Source organism: Corythoichthys intestinalis, chromosome 12 (genome assembly GCF_030265065.1).
Source record: "Corythoichthys intestinalis isolate RoL2023-P3 chromosome 12, ASM3026506v1, whole genome shotgun sequence".
Taxonomy (NCBI): domain Eukaryota; kingdom Metazoa; phylum Chordata; class Actinopteri; order Syngnathiformes; family Syngnathidae; genus Corythoichthys; species Corythoichthys intestinalis.
The window spans coordinates 9,720,080-9,738,002 of record NC_080406.1 but is presented as its reverse complement, the minus strand read 5'-3'; the positions used below and the strand labels follow the sequence as shown (position 1 = coordinate 9,738,002).

At 38.6% G+C, this 17,923-nt stretch overlaps 2 protein-coding genes across 3 annotated transcripts; one reads left to right on the top strand and one right to left on the bottom strand.

Annotated features, from left to right (window-relative positions):
* Positions 1 to 212: 212 nt before the first annotated feature.
* On the bottom strand, positions 213 to 12,149 carry mitd1 (MIT, microtubule interacting and transport, domain containing 1). 2 transcript variants are annotated; one of them, XM_057853533.1, is made up of 7 exons: positions 11,747 to 12,149; positions 11,571 to 11,675; positions 6,503 to 6,639; positions 6,327 to 6,413; positions 3,690 to 3,802; positions 3,472 to 3,532; positions 213 to 3,398 (listed from the first exon to the last, which is right to left on the bottom strand). In XM_057853533.1, the coding sequence occupies exons 1-7, from the start codon at positions 11,889 to 11,891 to the stop codon at positions 3,303 to 3,305; spliced, it is 744 nt and encodes a 247-aa protein (XP_057709516.1). In that variant the 5' UTR covers positions 11,892 to 12,149; the 3' UTR covers positions 213 to 3,302. The 2 variants fall into 2 exon arrangements, with proteins under 2 accessions (XP_057709516.1, XP_057709517.1); XM_057853534.1 differs by having other exon boundaries at positions 459 to 3,398; positions 11,571 to 11,672; positions 11,747 to 12,147.
* A 331-nt stretch (positions 12,150 to 12,480) lies between these two features.
* On the top strand, positions 12,481 to 17,006 carry mrpl30 (mitochondrial ribosomal protein L30). Its single transcript, XM_057853478.1, has 5 exons — positions 12,481 to 12,761; positions 14,409 to 14,480; positions 14,560 to 14,706; positions 14,804 to 14,877; positions 16,681 to 17,006. The coding sequence occupies exons 1-5, from the start codon at positions 12,726 to 12,728 to the stop codon at positions 16,811 to 16,813; spliced, it is 462 nt and encodes a 153-aa protein (XP_057709461.1). The 5' UTR covers positions 12,481 to 12,725; the 3' UTR covers positions 16,814 to 17,006.
* The last annotated feature ends 917 nt before the right edge of the window (positions 17,007 to 17,923 follow it).

Below are 17,923 nucleotides of genomic sequence, written 5' to 3'. Positions count from 1 at the left end.
TCGAGGGCCCGCTGTGTTTTGCTTTATTCTCACTCATTAACAGAATCACCGCATGTCATAGATACGCCTATAGTGGTGGCAAAGAACACCACTACGTTTCATCTGTTCTAATTGTAAGTCTTCATGTTAACAAGGCATTTTCTATTGCAGTAATATTGTTTGGCCTGCTGCACGCTCCCCCCTTCGAGATTATAATTCCCCTCAGCGGGCAGCATGCATACAGATGACATATCGAGATTAAGGCCGAAAGATAATCCGATCATAACGCCGTTTCAACTCACACGGTTGACAGTTCATTCACACATTTTCCCAGCAACGTCGACGGACCACAATATTAGATACACCTAGAGACAAACACTTGTCCCATGCATCTCATTCAGTAATATGTCTCAATCTGGGTACTGCGTATGCAATATTTGCAGTTACATTATAGCCTTTTTGCACTGTTACATCGATATCTAGGCACAAACTGCCATTGGCACTATCACATCAGGTCAGCCATCTGCCTTCTAGACTGAGTACTGTAGATTGTCATATACACTGCCGGCCAAAAGTATTGGCACCCCTGCAATTCTGTCAGATAATGCTCAGTTTCTCCTAGAAAATGATTGCAATTACAAATGTTTTGGTAATAATATCTTCATTTATTTTGTTTGCACTGAAAAAAAAACACAAAAGAGAATGGAAACAAAATTAAATCAATACAATTTTACACAAAACTCCAAAAATGGGCCGGACAAAAGTATTGGAACCCTTTGAAAAATCATATGATTCTCTAATTTGTGTAATTAACAGCACCTGTTACTTACCTGTGGCACATAACAGATGGTGGCAATAACTAAATCACACTTGCAGCCAGTTAAAATGGATTAAAACTGACTAAACCTCTGTTCTGTGTCTTTGTGTGTACCACATTGAGCATGGAGAAAAGAAAGAAGACCAAAGAACTGTCTGAGGACTTGAGAAGCAAAATTGTGAGGAAGCATGGGCAATCTCATCTCCAAAGACCTGAATGTTCCTGTGTCTACCGTGCGCAGTGTCATAAAGCCCATGGCACTGTGGCTTGCCTCCTTAGATGTGGACGGAAAAGAAAAATTTACCAGAGATTTCAACATAACATTGTGCGGATGGTGGATAAAAAACCTCGACTGACATCCAAACAAGTTCAAGCTGTCCTGCAGTCCAAGGGTACAACAGTGTTAACCCGTACTATCTGTCAACGTCTGAATGAAAAGGGACTCTATGTTAGTATACCCAGGAAGACCCAACTTCTGACCCAGAGACATAAAAAAAGCCAGGCTGGAGTTTGCCAAAACTTACCCGAGAAAGCCAAAAACGTTTTGGAAGAATGTTCTCTGGTCAGATGAGAAAAAAGTAGAGATTTTTGGGAAAAGGCATCAACATAGAGTTCACAAGGGGGAAAAAACGAGGCCTTCAAAGAAAAGAACATGGTCCCCAGAGTCAAACATGGCGGAGGTTCCCTGATGTTTTGGGGTTGCTTTGCTACCTCTGGCACTGAACTGCTTGACCGTGTGCATGGCATTATGAAGTCTAAAGACTACCAACAAATTTTGCAGCATAATGTAGGGCCCAGTGTAGGAAAGCTGGGTCTCCCTCAGAGGTCATGGGTCTTCCAACAATGACCCAAAACACACTTCAAAACGCACTAGAAAATGGTTTGAGAGAAAGCACTGGAGACTTTAGCTGAAGACTAAATAAAGTATATGACTATCGGATTGCCTTATCGGTTGCACGTTTTTTTTATTTTATCTGTATTATCAGTGTGACGTCATAATTGCCATTATCGGCCTATAATTATCAGTAACGGATATTATTGTGCATCTTTATTATATACATATATACAGTGCCCTCCATAATTATTGGCAACCCTGAAAAAGATGTGTTCTTTAGCTTCTAATATATATATTTTTTTTAATTCAAATAATATGGGACCTTAATGGAAAAAAAGAGAAAAATCCAACCTTCAATACAAGTGCAGACCCACTTAGAGTGTTTGTTGCCAAAAAGCTAAATCTTGGTCTCCCAGGCTTCAACTGGGACCGTGTGGGACCTGACCCTAGGTTTATTTTGATAATATAGGCTAGGAATATATATTTTTTCAATATTGTATTTTCTCAACTTAAAGGGTGTACAGTTTAAAGCCAAAACACTGTGGGAAAGCTATTATTTCCAAATAAAAATGAATAGGAAACGATCCTTATAGCACTTGTTGCATATTGTTTATATAGTAACACAATTCATGTAATTTTCTTAAATCAAATAGCCATAGATTTTAATAGCTTCATATATCAAAGCTTCATTCGTCAAGTAGCTTCAATTGGCCATCACTGCCCAATGTAGACTCACTTACCTTGGGAGAGATGAGCTCTGCAGCCACCTGCTGTCAACAATGTAGTCATACAACATATTGCAACTCATACTTCATGCCTCCTAGCATGCAATGCGGCGCTGTAAATATCATTCAAAGTTCATGTTTTGTACAAATTATTTCTTCTGTTACTGTTTGTTATATTAATTACTAGTTATGATAGTTGGTTTGTCGTTGTGGTAATTTTAGTTCTGACCTAAAACAGTGTGAATGACGTTTGATTTAATCTCCTTCCTGCCATTATTTGGAATTGTAGGTGAAGTGGATCTGCTTACATGCTGTAAGCGCGAACCGTTTCTCCCTGCCTCATGAGTGCGACAAAATAACGCGGCTATTTCAATCCAGGTCGGAGACAGCAAATATTTTTTAACATGTAGTCTTTTGAACTGGAATTCATATTTTAGAAAACATTGGGGAAGCATAACATGAGAATTATTTTCAGGATGTTTTTTTTTTCCACCGAAGCAGTTTGGCGCCCTCTCCACTAGATGGCACCCAAGTCAACCGCCTTGCTCGCTTACACCTGACTTACATCCAAGGTAATATTTGGCAAAGAAAAGGTATACCCTGAAATAAGCCAATGTTACTTTGCTTAAGATTTTTTAGTTCAATAGAATTAGTTAAAAAAAAAAAATAATAATGGTAGCCTTTGTATTTTATTGCACAACCTTTTTACACGATGCATTCAAATATATACCCTTGCACTCTAACAAAACTTCATCCCATTTAAGAGCTTCATTTCATAATAATAATAAAAAAGTACCCACTCTCGTGTTCATAAAAACTGAAAAACCTTTTTTTTCTTTAAATTGCAACTGTGAAAGTTATAATGCACAATATATCGTTCATGAATTAAAATGTGTTTTTACGCAAGTCAATGAAACAACATGTGATGTCATTGACTGTGTGTGACTCATAGGGTTTTGGTGTGTTCCGTGTGGAAAATGTCTACAGTGGTCTCGTGGCACTCCCTGAGGTCATAGTCACAGTATCCAACTGAGAAGCGTCCCTGTGGGTTACCAAAAGAACATAGATTGTACATGTGATATTATGACAATAAGTCAATGAGTACAATGGCTCACTTTGGGTCTCTTGAAGTAATCCAGCCCTCTTCCAATCTTGATGATCCAGCCGTTATCAAACCTGTAATCATTGTAACTTGAATCTTGCATGGCCACGAAATAATACATTTTCCTAAAACCTACTTTAGCATAATACTGTATTATCCTATACAATCTTCACATTGCATGCACAATAATTTTTCTCACCTTCCGTGTATGTGTGTTAAGTGTGTGAATACCTGATTTCCCTGTCGTGGATGGTGGATGAGTACTGAATGTCCAGATTGATGCCTTGAGCACTGAGGCTGTGCTTCAGCTCGGCCAGTGCGCTTTTCTGCTGGCCGCCATCAGACTGCAAAAATGCCGTAGACCCACCCAGAATTGTTTAATCTTTATTGAACTGATATAAAATTACACTTACAACCAGTTTTCTTTTTAATGGTAAAAAAAACAGGTGTCAACTAGAAAAAGGCCTTAATTTTTGTCATATACAGTGGGGCAAATAAGTATTTAGTCAACCACCAATTGTGCAAGTTCTCCTACTTGAAAAGATTAGAGAGACCTGTAATTCTCAACATGGGTAAACCTCAACCATGAGAGACAGAATGTGGGGGAAAAAAACAGAAAATCACATTGTTTGATTTTTAAAGAATTTATTTCCAAATTAGAGTGGAAAATAAGTATTTGGTCACCTACAAACAAGCAAGATTTCTGGCTGTCAAAGAGGTCTAACTTCTTCTAACGAGGTCTAACGAGGCTCCACTCGTTACCTGTATTAATAGCACCTGTTTTAACTCATTATCTGTATAAAAGACACCTGTCCACAACCTCAGTCAGTCACACTCCAAACTCCCACTATGGCCAAGACCAAAGAGTTGTCGAAGGACGCCAGAGACCAAAATTGTAGACCTGCACCAGGCTGGGAAGACTGAATCTGCAATAGGTAAAACGCTTGGTGTAAAGAAATCAACTGTGGGAGCAATTATTAGAAAATAGAAGACATACAAGACCACTGATAATCTCCCTCGATCTGGGGCTCCATGCAAGATCTCACCCCGTGGCGTCAAAATGATAACAAGAACGGTGAGCAAAAATCCCAGAACCACACGGGGGGACCTAATGAATGACCTACAGAGAAGGCTACTATCAGCAACACAATGCGCCGCCAGGGACTCAAATCCTGCACTGCCAGACGTGTCCCCCTGCTGAAGAAAGTACACGTCCAGGCCCCTCTGCGGTTCGCTAGACAGCATTTGGATGATCCAGTAGAGGACTGGCAGAATGTGTTATGGTCAGATGAAACCAAAATACAACTTTTTGGTAGAAACACAGGTTCTCGTGTTTGGAGGAGAAAGAATACTGAATTGCATCCGAAGAACACTGTACCCACTGTGAAGCATGGGGGTAGAAACATCATGCTTTGGGGCTGTTTTTCTGCAAAGGGACCAGGACAACTGATTTGTGTAAAGCAGGGGTATCCAAACCTTTTGCAAAGGGGGCCAGATTTGGTGTGGTAAAAATGTGGGGGGCCGACCTTGGCTGACGTCCTTTACGTAGAACAATATATTTAAGGACATTTTAGCTAGCCATTCTGTGTGTAACATTTGCTTTATTATTATTATTTTCTTAATTAATAATTTCAACAATCTCGCAACTAGCCTTTGTGGCGTTCTCTTTCGACTCTCGGGATCTTGCTGCTGTGAAATTAAACCTGCTTCAAGTTGCTTCAATTTCTCACTGCGTATCTTCCCTATAATCTTGTCGTACATGTCAGCGTGTCTTGTTTGGTCATATCGCCTCACATTGAACTCTTTAAAAACAGCGACTGTCTCTTTGCAAATGAGGCAGACACAGTTGTTGCGTATTTTAGTGAAAAAATAGACCAATTTCCACCTATACTTGAAGCGTTGGCCGTCACAGTTCACTTTTTTTATGTTGTTGATTGTTGCCATTTTAGAAAACTGGAAGTCAAGGGTCACACCGGGTAATGTTGCTTAGAGTGTTGCTGCCTTTTAGTAGGTAAATGAGGAGCAACATTTAATGTGTAAGCTACTTCATATGCTGGTAGCAGTGCTGCTGACCAATTTATTAGGTCTGTGTGCAGGCCAGACATTATTGATTTATGACAAAGGCTGGGGGCCGGATGAAATTTGACCACGGGCCGCATTTGGCCCCCGGGCCGCACTTTGGACATGTCTGGTGTTAAGGAAAGAATGAACGGGGCCATGTATCGAGAGATTTTGAGTGAAAATCTCCATCTATCAGCAAGGGCATTGAAGATGAGATGTGGCTGGGTCTTTCAACATGACAGTGATCCCAAACACATAGCCAGGGCAACAAATGAGTGGCTTTGTAAGAAGCATTTTAAGGTCCTGGCGTGGCCTAGCCAGTCTCCAGATCTCAACCCCAAAGAAAATCTGTGGAGGGAGTTGAAAGTCCGTGTTACCCAGCGACAGCCCCAAAACATCACTGCTCTATAGGAGATCTGCATGTAGGAATGGGCCAAAATACCAGCATCAGTGTGTGAAAAGCTTGTGAAGAGTTACAGAAAACGTTTGGCCTCCGTTCTTGCCAACAAAGGGTACATAACAAAGTATTTAGATGAACTTTTGGTCTTGACCAAATACTTATTTTCCACCATGATATGCAAATAAATTCTTTAAAAATCAAACAATGTGATTTTCTGTTTTTTTTCCCCACATTCTGTCTCTCATGGTTGAGGTTTACCCATGTTGACAATTACAGGCCTCTCTTATATTTTCAAGTGGGAGAACTTGCACAATTAGTGGTTGACTAAATACTTATTCGCCCCACTGTACTGAGGTGTTACGATACCTTGCTGGATTAAAAAAAAAACAACGACAACAAAAACGTACTTCTTCTGATGACGTGAGGAGATGAATAGTCTTCACTTTACAAGGCGCTTTGAGCAGCATCTCGCAGAACCGCAGGAAATTGTACAGCTGCCGTGTATTACAAACATAACCTGTTATTGTTCTCTGCTGCTTTTTGGGGTTGTTGTATTGTACTTTTGGATATTCATTTTTCTGACCTGGTGAGTGTGTCGTATGTAGGGGTCTTCCACCCAGACTTCTTTAAGAGCATCACTGATATACGGCTTGAAGACGACCTCGTAGCTGTAACCTGTCGCGTCCTCCGCAATCTTTACTTGCTCGTGGTACTTTGCATCTGAGAACAGAGAAATCAAAACAGCTATACATTATTACACATGGGTGTGACAATATATTGATATGCTCCCGCCAAGATTCGATATATCGTTTTAAAAGGATTTAACTGTTTATTAAAGGAACCGCCAAGCTGCTACCAAGATTTTCCACTCGAATAGTGTCTATGTTAATTTATTGGCAGCCTTTGATGGCGCTAGACGTCCAATTCATTCTGACTGGGAAGGGCGAATGAACAAATGGCACTCAAACATGAGCATTGTTGCGCTGAAATATTATCAAAGTTTTTGACAGTGACAGTGCAAAGATTGTTGTTTTTTCATTTAGAAATTGTTTTTCTTTAATAGTTGTATCATAGAATATCGAAGATTGATTTCCTGACCCGTGTATCAACAATTGTTGTATCACCTGGGGCTGCAGCTATCAACTATTTTAGTAGTCGATTAATCGCGGTTAAGGAACATAAAAAATTAAAATACCCGAGATGAGCCTCAAACTGTAGAAAAAATAAATAAATGAGGATCCAAGTACAACAAATGAACAATTGCTAACTTAGACAGCAAAAGTCCGCTAGCTTAAATGCTATGAAATGGTAACGTGTTTTTTTTTTTTTTTTTTTTTTTTACAATGCTCTTTTCAAGTTGTTCAAACACCCATTCCCACAAAAAAACGCTAAATATACCTCTAAACTAAATGACGAATGCATTAAAAAAACATTAGCTCAAACTAAAACTTAGCTTATGTTGGTCTTAACAGGGAGCAGCTGGTTTCAGCCACATGAAATGAGTTACGTCATATTCACTGTTGCCACTAAAGGGCAGTGTATCCATCCAAATCAATAAAACTCGATGCAAAAACTTTCAAAACAAACCATAACAAGTTAACGCCACTTTAATTAAACGAATACTCGAAGCAGCAAAATTTAATTCCAATCTTTTTTCTAATCGAATTACTCGAGTTAATCGATTAATCCTCGCTACAATTGTATCACCGTATTGTAAGCTAATCATTATGGTAAGCCTTGTATAGAAAATAGAGGTGCACGATAATTACCGGTCCGATAATTATCGGTCCGATAATAGGAATTATGACGTCATCCCAATAAATCCGATAACATAATATATTATCGGCCCTATTAATAATATTTTTGGCACGGTGTTGGATTGGGATGTGTGCGATTGTTTCCACTCCTGTTTTTCCAGTATGCAAAGTTTTGTTATTGTCTTTGTTTTGTTCATTATTATAATGTTCATATCATCATGAAAATTCTGGTTCGGTCAAAGGCAAATCTATGCTGAATCAACCACTAGTATTTTTGACCTACAAGTGTTCAAAAACTCAGGTGAATACAGGCGTGTCGCAATAACAAATTTTAGTGTGCGATAATTTATCTCATAAATTATTGCGATATTATTGCCCCCCCCCCCCCCCCCAATTTTTTAAAATTTTATTTTAAACCAATTTACGAGAAAGAATACAGTATACATTAATAGATCAAGTACACTGTGAAGGAATATATTTTATTCATGATTATAAAACACATTACTGGTCTGATACTATATTCATTTGTTAGACTTTTCATCCAGGTTCGTGTATTGTATTTCTTTGAACTTCCAAAATGACGCCAGTTGACTGCCTTATCAAGTTTTGACTCCCTTTCGTCCCAGCTACAGCTAAGTTTCCAAGGTCGTACCTTACAATGTTGTCTGTGGAAAGTCCCCAGGTTGAGCTGTAATAAGTTTCACTTTTGTTTCACAGTAAGCATCCAGTTTTGAGAAACAACACCAAATAAGACACTTCCTAAACTAACCAATCACTGCATGCCATGTACTCACTTACTGCATATTCTATTACTATGTATTATCATGTAATCTTGTTAATAAAAGGACGTGCACGATGAAAAAAAAGAGTTGGAGATCGATCCTCGTGCGCGACAAAACAAACTCCAGTGGCTGGATTTGAATGTGAGCTTTTTCTCCTTGCGACTGTCCTTAGAATAGAATACTGGTTGTGTTTTATTTCCTGACAAACACCCATTTAAACACAATAAATGTTTACTCTTAAATTCAAAAATGCCTCTTAAATAAAAGACAACAATATTAATACCGCACAGAAACACAGAAGAAATAAAATGTCTTTTTCAAGAAAAAAGATAAAATTGCACTTAATAACTTAAGCATTTAGGCAAATGAAAACTTTTCCCCTCATAGCTTCTTCTATGGCGTTCCATGTGTAATATTCAGATTGGATGTTTTCCAAGGCACCATGAAGTGCACGCAACGGTAATGTTGTTTTGTTCATGTGACGCGGCACAGCCTGCCGAGAGCCCCAGATTGAGGAAATGTTGTTAGCGCCGTGTGTTAATAAAAAACAAAGTTGTCAGCACGTCGTGTTTGATATCATTGCCAGAAAAACGCATATAATAGGACACCATACAGCTTCCTTTTTAATGTGGTTTTATAATGATGATCTGCTGCATCATCAACCACGTTGTGATTTTCCACCTCCATGATGGAGCGTTCTTCGTCCATGTTTGCTGGTTAAACTGTGAATAAGCAACTGGGCTGTTGACTTCAGGCCCGGCTCCGCCCATTTTGACGGCTGCGGCAAAAATAAAAAAAATAGCCTAAACCATCAGGCGGGCTCCGGCACGCCGGAGATGATCCGCGGTCAATCCAGAGCACGGACGTGGCAGGTATACTTTGAATAATAGAATATAATTGGAACGGATTGGCTCTGGCGCTATTTTTTGCTGGACCCGGAAAGATGCATTTTGAGTAGTTGGTAACAAGGAAGCCCAACTTTTAAAACCATGCGCGCACGCACGTGCACGCGAGGTGATAAATCGCAGCGGAAAATTTACCGCCTTCATTTTCATTTCCCGTGCGATAAATAGAATTATTGCATATTGCGACAGGCTTAGGTGAATATACTAGGGATGTCCCGATCCAGGTTTTTGCACTTCCGATCCGATACCGATATTGTTTTGCACTTCCGATCCGATACCGATACTGGCCGATACCGATACCGACCTATCTGAGCATGTGTTAAAGTTCAAAGTTATTTAGCCTCCTTACTTAGTTGTCAGACTCATGTTGAAAAAGGTTTTAGTACTCTTGATAACAACTAGCCAGCTGAATTAGGTGAGTTTGAATAACACACAACGGTTGGTAACAAGAAACTGACCTGTTTATTCTGTGACAAACACAAAACATTATAAATAACAAACAGAAATGGCATAGTCAGTCAGTAAAACGTACAAATAATATTGTAAACTGTCTTAAAAAAGCAAAACACACCAACAACCTCAGTGGAAAATCCCATAAATCCCCCAAGCTATTAGATGCTTTTAATGTTAAGTGCATTAGCTACAAAAATTGTATAAAAAGCCTCTCAGGTTTAAATAAACGACTATTTCAGTATCAAGTTAACATTTGAAAACAGTAAATAAAATACTCAAGTCCCCATTCTGTATCAGCAGCTTTAAACTACATTCAATTCATTTAATTTTGCGAATCAACTGTTAAAGTTGTTAAAATTGCTCCCGTTATTCCATAATTTCCATTCTGTCTACTTTCGACATGTGAAAGTTTTAAAACTGTTTTGAAGATAGATTCAAGTCAAGAATTTGCCGATTTAGGAGTACTTTGGATAAAAAGTTAATTAGGTTCACTTGGAAGGTTCACAACAGCCTACTAGGGAAGTCTTCTGCTTTAAGATGGCGGCTGTTTTTGTGCATCTAGTTCTATATACATATGATATCAATTATCTCCAGTAAAACGACGTTGACGTAGTTTGAAGTGGCTGTCAGCAGCAGTCAGGTATTCTTGTGTTTTTTATCCAGCGGCATGAGTTGAGCTAAAGCCGTGAGTTGAGCATTGGCATTACCCGGGTCTGTGACAAGCATTATGTTTACTTTCGGGACGCAATGCAGTCAGTTTCTCATTGCGTCCCGAAGACCGCGCTGTGTATTAGTTCCGCTTTACTTGACATATTTCAATAATCGGAATTTGGATGTTTGTGAATCGTTCTCGAATCTTCCACGGCCGAATCGCTCAAGGATATAATGAAGGCTGGGCATGTTGTACCGTGGTTCTAAGTGTTGGATGGTGCGTCTTTACTCACGAGAGATAACGGCTCGTCATCCAGAATGAATTCTTCTGCAATGCCTCTTCTTATTCCCTGGGCTTTGGGACTGTCGAGTGCCAGTTTGTCACGCATAGCAAAAGTTTCTGCCAGTGTTAGTTGCGTAGGACCTTTCTTTTTGTCTTCGGTTTTCTTAAAATACTCCTCATATTGTTTGTGGTGGTATTTCGCTAAATGCTTGATTAGGTTGGTTGTATTAAAACTTCTTACAGCTTTACCACTACACTTGACTTTATTGTGGCATATGCCTCTTCGTCTTTGTCGTCCTTTAAGGTGAAATGATCCCACACAGCTGACATTTTTACTGATAAAGTCTCTCGGTAAATTGGGAGACGGTAATGTAAATGTAGTGTGTTGAAGTTGTGCCGTAAAATGCGGACCGGATTTTAGGGACACCAAAGTAAAAACTGGAATGGATTATGTAAATCGGTGCGCTGGAAACCCCGGACTGGATTAAAAAAAAAAATTGGTTCGGAAGTCTGGATCGGAATTTTTCCGTGTTCCGATCCGATACCGACGCGCATTTTTTGGGCCGTATCGGCGTCTGATCCGATCCAAATATCGGACCAGGACATCTCTAGAATATACAATGAAAGATTATATATATATTATCGGTTACCGTATCGGTATCGGCCTTGAGGAGCAGGAAGTTATCGATATCGGTTTCAAAAAATGGATATCGTGCACCCCTAATAGAAAATGCAATCTTTTTTGTTTGATCCATCGTTTGACCCAAAATTGATCCATTTTTCATTGTCTGTTTATGTTTACCGTATATACATACCTTACCTTCTTTCGCCTTGTTAACATGAGCTTTAATTTGCTCTGCTCTGTCCATATAACCCTTTATTTTTTCCCTGTAGTGTCCTCTCTTCGATTCATCGTTCATTGCTGCTGGGAAGACAGATAGCACTGTAAATAAGTGTCTTGCATTTGAATAAGTGGGGTGAGATGTGTGTGCAGACCTTTTAAAATGTCTATGAGCAGCTGGATTCCCTCTTGGTAGCAGACCAGAGACTCTATGAAGCGGCCACTCTGGTCCAACTCCACCGCCCGCTTGAGTACCGAGATGGCGGACGACTCCATACCTGGCAGGTGATTTTGAGTCATGTTTCCCAAATGTGGCGTCACAATTTAAACGACTCCAGCACTAAACATAACTATGATAAAAGTCAAGTGGTTACTTTATTTCTGCTTCTTGTCACGAAAACACAACTAATAAAGTACGTTGTTAAACTGTCAATACTGGAAAAGAATAAACAGGTGAAGACCACAATGGAAGAAGGCGAGTTAAAACAAATTACAGTAACTGCATAAACAAGGCAACACCCCTGGAGTTTGTTGAGGGTACGTCACAAAAATGTCCCTAAGAAACTTCATGTCTGCTATAGTTCCACCTGGTTTTCTTACAACAAATTAAAAAACAAAACAATAGTGGCGTTTGTAATATACTTACAGCATAAACCATAACTTCAGATATGGAGTAAGAAAATACAAAGTAATTCATTTGAAAAGCGAAACACTTTCGATTAAAAAAAAAAAAAATGTTCCGAGGAAGTGTCATTTCTATTGCTGCCTCAAAGCTAAATTACCCGAAAAAATTTGCTAAAATATATTTCAAAATTGTAGATTTTTTTTCTCTGTGTAAAATAATGTTTAGAAACACGATTGTGTACTGCTTGATGTATTTCCGGTTCCGGGTACAGAGTCAACAGAGGCCGCCATACATTCTCGTGTCGTCTTTTATTGCTCCTAATATTTTTCCTCCTCATTTAGGCCAACGTTTTACCCCAACACGTTATATTATTTTAATTCATGTCATATAATTTAAGAACGTTGAATTGAATTCGCATGCCTTACTACAATTTTTGGCAACTTAACCTTGTCCTGTGTGTCAGTCAGCTAGACGCTACAAACAGTTAATGGATGTAACGAGCAGCTAAAATGTCTGCATTCGGTTTAAAGTCCTCATCGTTTAAGGTAAGAACTTAATTCCAACTGTGGTGTTTGAAAAAATACAAATAATCCTTCCTGCCAATTTGGTATATTGAATTAATAACGTGATAATGGATCGGATTACATTTTGCCTTTAAAATGGCTAAAACTCGATATCCAGTTGACACAATGATACAAAAATATCAAATGACCCACAGTATCGACGCATCCCTCGTAATAACGAGTGCTAACATTTATTGAATTGTCAATATAAAATATGTATTTCTTTGTAAAGGGCTTTTGGATTTATATTCTGTTATTTACGTAATAACTATGGAGGTAGATTTGTCTTTATTATTCAATCAATTCAATTCAATTCAATTTTATTTGTATAGCCCTCAATCACAACAGAGGTCTCAAAGGGCTTTACAGAGGCAATATGATACACAATTAGAAATGAAGCAACAAAGATGAATAGATACAGTTCAAGTCCTGGGTATCCCCTATCCTTAAGACCCTCCATGCCGGCAAGGAAAAACTCCAAAAATCAAATCAAAAACAGTCTACCTCCATATGTAAATAACAACAGTCTCGATTCTTGGTTAAAAGCTTAAAAACCATGCAGTTAGCATTTATTTTATGTAACTTTTTCGAACTATGATGCTTGTCATTAAGCAGATTAGCGGCCGCCATATGTAAACAAAGCCATTTTTCAGTTGAAAATTCTTGTGAATAAATGGTTAAATCCCTGAATTCTTTGTAGATATGGACGTAAAACAGTCTAAATTCTTGGTTGAAGGTTAAAAACCGTGCAGTTAGCATTTATTTTATGGAAATGCAAATTATGATGCTAGTCGGTAAGCAAATTAACGGCCGCCATATCACAGATTTTTTTCCGTTGAAAATTCTTGTGAATAAATGCTTAAATCCCTGAATTCTTTATAGATGTGGACATAAAACAGTCTCAATTCTTAGTTAAAAGCTAAAATAATGTGCAGTTAGCATTTATTTTACGGAAATATTGCAACTCATGATGCTAGTCAGTAAGCAAATTAGCGGCCGCTATATGTAAACAAAAAGCTTTTTCTGTTGAAAATTGTTGTGAATAACAGCTTAAATCCTGGAATTCTTTATAGATACGGAAGTAAAACAGTCTTGTTTCTTGGTTAAAAGCAAAAAAAACAAAAACAAAAAAAAAAAAAAACTGACGGCATTTATTTTACGTAAATATGTTGAATATGCTGCTAGTCTTTTAGTCACTGTGGCGGCCCCCTTAGGAGAACTAAGCTTTTTGCGTTGAAAATTCTTGTGAATAAATGCTTAAATCCCTGAATTCTTTATAGATATGGACGTAAAACAGTCTCGATTCTTGGTTCTAAGCAAAAAAAAAACAACAACAAAAAAACGGGCCGTTAGCAGTTATTTTAGGTAAATATTGCCAAGTGTAATGCCAATGCTGTAGCGGCGAATTTCTTCCATTGATTTTTTTTCCCATAACCGTTCAAAATGCATGCATTGTACGAAAACTATAATAATTACCGTGAATCCTTGAACAAATCACTCCTGAGACAATCCTTCCTGTTTGTATGCAGTACAGCTTTCGTACTTTTTTAAGTCTATGTAACGAAGTTAATAAACGGTATTCAGTTTAGTAACTGTATACAGTCATTACATATTATAATATCATTACAGGTAATAACAGGTATTTCGCGTTGCCTTTGGTTTGGACGCAGCAAGTTTACCAAATCAAGAATTCCACCAGAGGTAAACATGTTTTTTTGTCCCTTTTTTATAAGATTCAGCCTGCCTTGTTGTGCTTGCAAACTGTGTTTTGTCCTATCAGCATTTTGCAGAGCGGTCAAAGGAACATGAGAAATATGGCGGTGACCCCGAACAGCCCCACAAACTACACATTGTGACACGGGTTAAAAGTGCGATGAGACGGCCATACTGGGAGAAAAACCTGGTCAAGCACTTGGGCCTCGAGAAGGTGTGACTTGCGATCAGTCTTTTCACTCAGATACGCCAAATGGGAAATTTTCATTTTAAATTTGACAAGTAATATAATAACAGTGCTATCATTGTAGGCGCACGTGCCTGTAATCCACAAGAACACACCTTCAGTCAACTACAGACTCAAGGTCATTAAACATCTTGTCAGGTAGGAGATGATGCTACATTTGAAAAGTTAACATTTTGAACAAGAAGCCAAAGTCATTTTTGGAAAAGCAAATTGCATCAAATTGCACTCATTCGCTGCAATTGATGTCAATTGACTTGTAATCCATATTGACTGGGGGGACTGGCAGCAATTTTCAGTGGAATGAAAAAGTTTCCGAACCTTTTGGAGTTTCTCACATTTTTGAATAAAATCACCAAATCTTTGTCAAAATCACACAGATGTAAAAACAATGTCTGCTTTAACTAAAACCACCCAAATATTTATAGGTTTTCATATTTTAATGAGGATAGCATAAAAACAATGACAGAAGGGGTAAAATAAGTCTCTGCCGAAGGAGACTTTAAAGCCGCCCTGCCCACTATAAAACACACACCTGGTAAGAATTGTCTTGATGAGAAGTATTGTCTGATTTGCATCATGACTCAGTCAAAAGAGCTGTCTGAAGACCTGCGATCAAGGATAGTTGATTTCTATAAAGCTGGGAAAGGATACAAAACCATCTCTAAAAATCTGGATGTTAATCAATTGACAGTCAGAGAAGTTGTCTACAAATGGAGAGAGTTTGGCACTGTCGCTTCTCTCCCAAGGAATGGCCGTCCACCAAAGATGACGCCAAGAGTTTAGCGCAGAATACTCAGAGAGGTAAAAAAAAAAAAGAACCATAGAGTGTCTGCTAAAGACTTACAGAAATCACTGGCATAGTCCAATATCTCTGGGCACACATCAACTATATGTAAAACTATGGCCAAGAATGGTGGTCCTGGGAGGACTCCACGGAGGAAGCCACTGCTGTATAAAAAAACATTGTTGCTCGTTTAATGCTCGCAAAAAGGCACTTGGACACTCCACAGAAGTTTTGGCACAATATTTTGTGGACTGATGAAACCAAAATTTTAATTGTTTGGGAGTAACACACAACGTCATGTGTGGAGGAAAAATGGAACAGCTCACCAACATCAACACTCCAGCCCCACCGTGAAGCAGGAGGTAGTATCATGATTTGGGGCTGTTTTGCTAACTCAGGGTGTGGACAACTTGCATCCATCAATGGAAGAATGAATTCAAAAGTTTATCAGGATGTTTTGCATCAAAACCTAAGGCTGTCTACCAGACAGCTGAAGCTAAAAAGATGGATGCTGCAACAGGACAATGATCCAAAACTCTGAAGTGAATCAACTTCAGAATTGTTTCAGTCGAATTAAATACACGTTCTGGAGTTTTGACTTGAACACCATTGATATGTTGTGGCATGACCTAAAGACAGTGATTCATGCCAGACATCCCAGGAATCTGAACGAACTATAGCAGTTTTGTAGAGAAGAATGGACCACGATTAGTCCTGATCGATATGCTACACTGATCTGCAGCTACAGGTAGCGTCTGGTTGAAGTTATTGCTGCCATGGCGTTGGGGCACAAAATATTAAATGTGACGGTTCACTTATTTTCCCTCCATTCTGTCATTGTTTGTTTACTATCCTCATTAAAATATGAAAACCTATGTTTGGGTGGTTTTAGTTAAAGCAGTTTTTTCATTTGTGTGATTTTGACAAAGATCAGATCACATTTGATAATGATTTTATGCAGAAATGTGAGGAATTCCAAAAGGTTCAGATACTTTTTCATACCACTGTATGTCCCAGCAAATCACTATGTAGTTTTTCATACTTTTTATAGCTTATATCGCTGCATAACCTCATATTTAATATACAAGTTAGCTGCAATCCTTTGTTTTCCTACATGAAAAGACAGTAAAGAATGCTAAACTTTTGCATCTCTTCAGGATCGAGCCACTAAGGACGCCATACGGGCTCCCATCCGAGCAGGATATGGCTGACAGCTACATCAACAGCAAAGGAGAGCTGATTATTCGACGCCTGCTCACACCTCTCCAGCCCAAGGCCATAGAGTCTTAGTGCAGTCACACATGCATACTATTGACAGGACCTTGTCATATTATCACATCACTCTTTTTGGGGGATTATTTTCTTGTATTGCAGCTGTCATTTAAACTGCTCCAAATGGTGTTCCAGTGCGACCGGCAAATGACCGTCTTACACGTTACTGCAAATATTCAATTAAAAAAATTCGAGAAAGGTGCCGTCTTGCATTATTGCTTTACATAGTTTTGGGGTAACTATTGAAACTACATTGATATATATTGGAAGAAATATTTGTTAACACTGACAGTGGTTTCATAAGACTGTCATAATTATGGCAGGACACTCATGCACATTAATGAGTGCTTATGACAGATGTCATTAAGTGTCATCCGGCAAATTCAAATTTGAATGGATGTAAAAGAAGCAGTTTGGACATAAACGGATCTCATGACAAAATTTGCCCGATGACAATGTCAAAAGCTTTCATTAATGCTCATGACTCTCATAATTATGACGGTCTTATGACTCAACTGTCAAAGTGTTAACAAAATATTTTCATTCATCTTTATGACAAGGTGATTGCATTTTCTAGAATATATTTTCTTTAGAATTTTAAATTGGTTTCAGTATTGTAACTATCATATTTTTAATATGTATCATATGCAAGTTGTTTGTCAATTGGTCTAGGCCAGTGGTTCTTAACCTTGCTGAAAGTAATGAACACATGCAGATTTACCGAACGCTTCAGAATTGGATAATTAAGCATTTTTTCCCCCCAATTCAAAATTGATCAAAATTCTCATTCATTTTGACAGCATGTTTTATAAACAGGTCAAAATTTGAGACCACGCTGCCCATTGGTCTGTTGTATTCCCTTATACCAAGTGCGAGTCAACCTTCCACTGAGCAAACCAGTTCCTCCTCCCATTAGATCGAGGACTAGCAGTTAAAAGAAATGGATTAAGCCTGTAAATTGGGAGCAAAGCAGTCCAAAACCTGGTCTAAAAAGCCACTTGGGCTAGATTTAATCAACGTACAAAAATAGGGCTCTGGGTTTCTTTACCTTCGCCGAACCCCTTAGACCAGACATGTCCAAAGTGTTTTTAAAGATTTCAATGAGGCGATATTACCAAACAAGACACG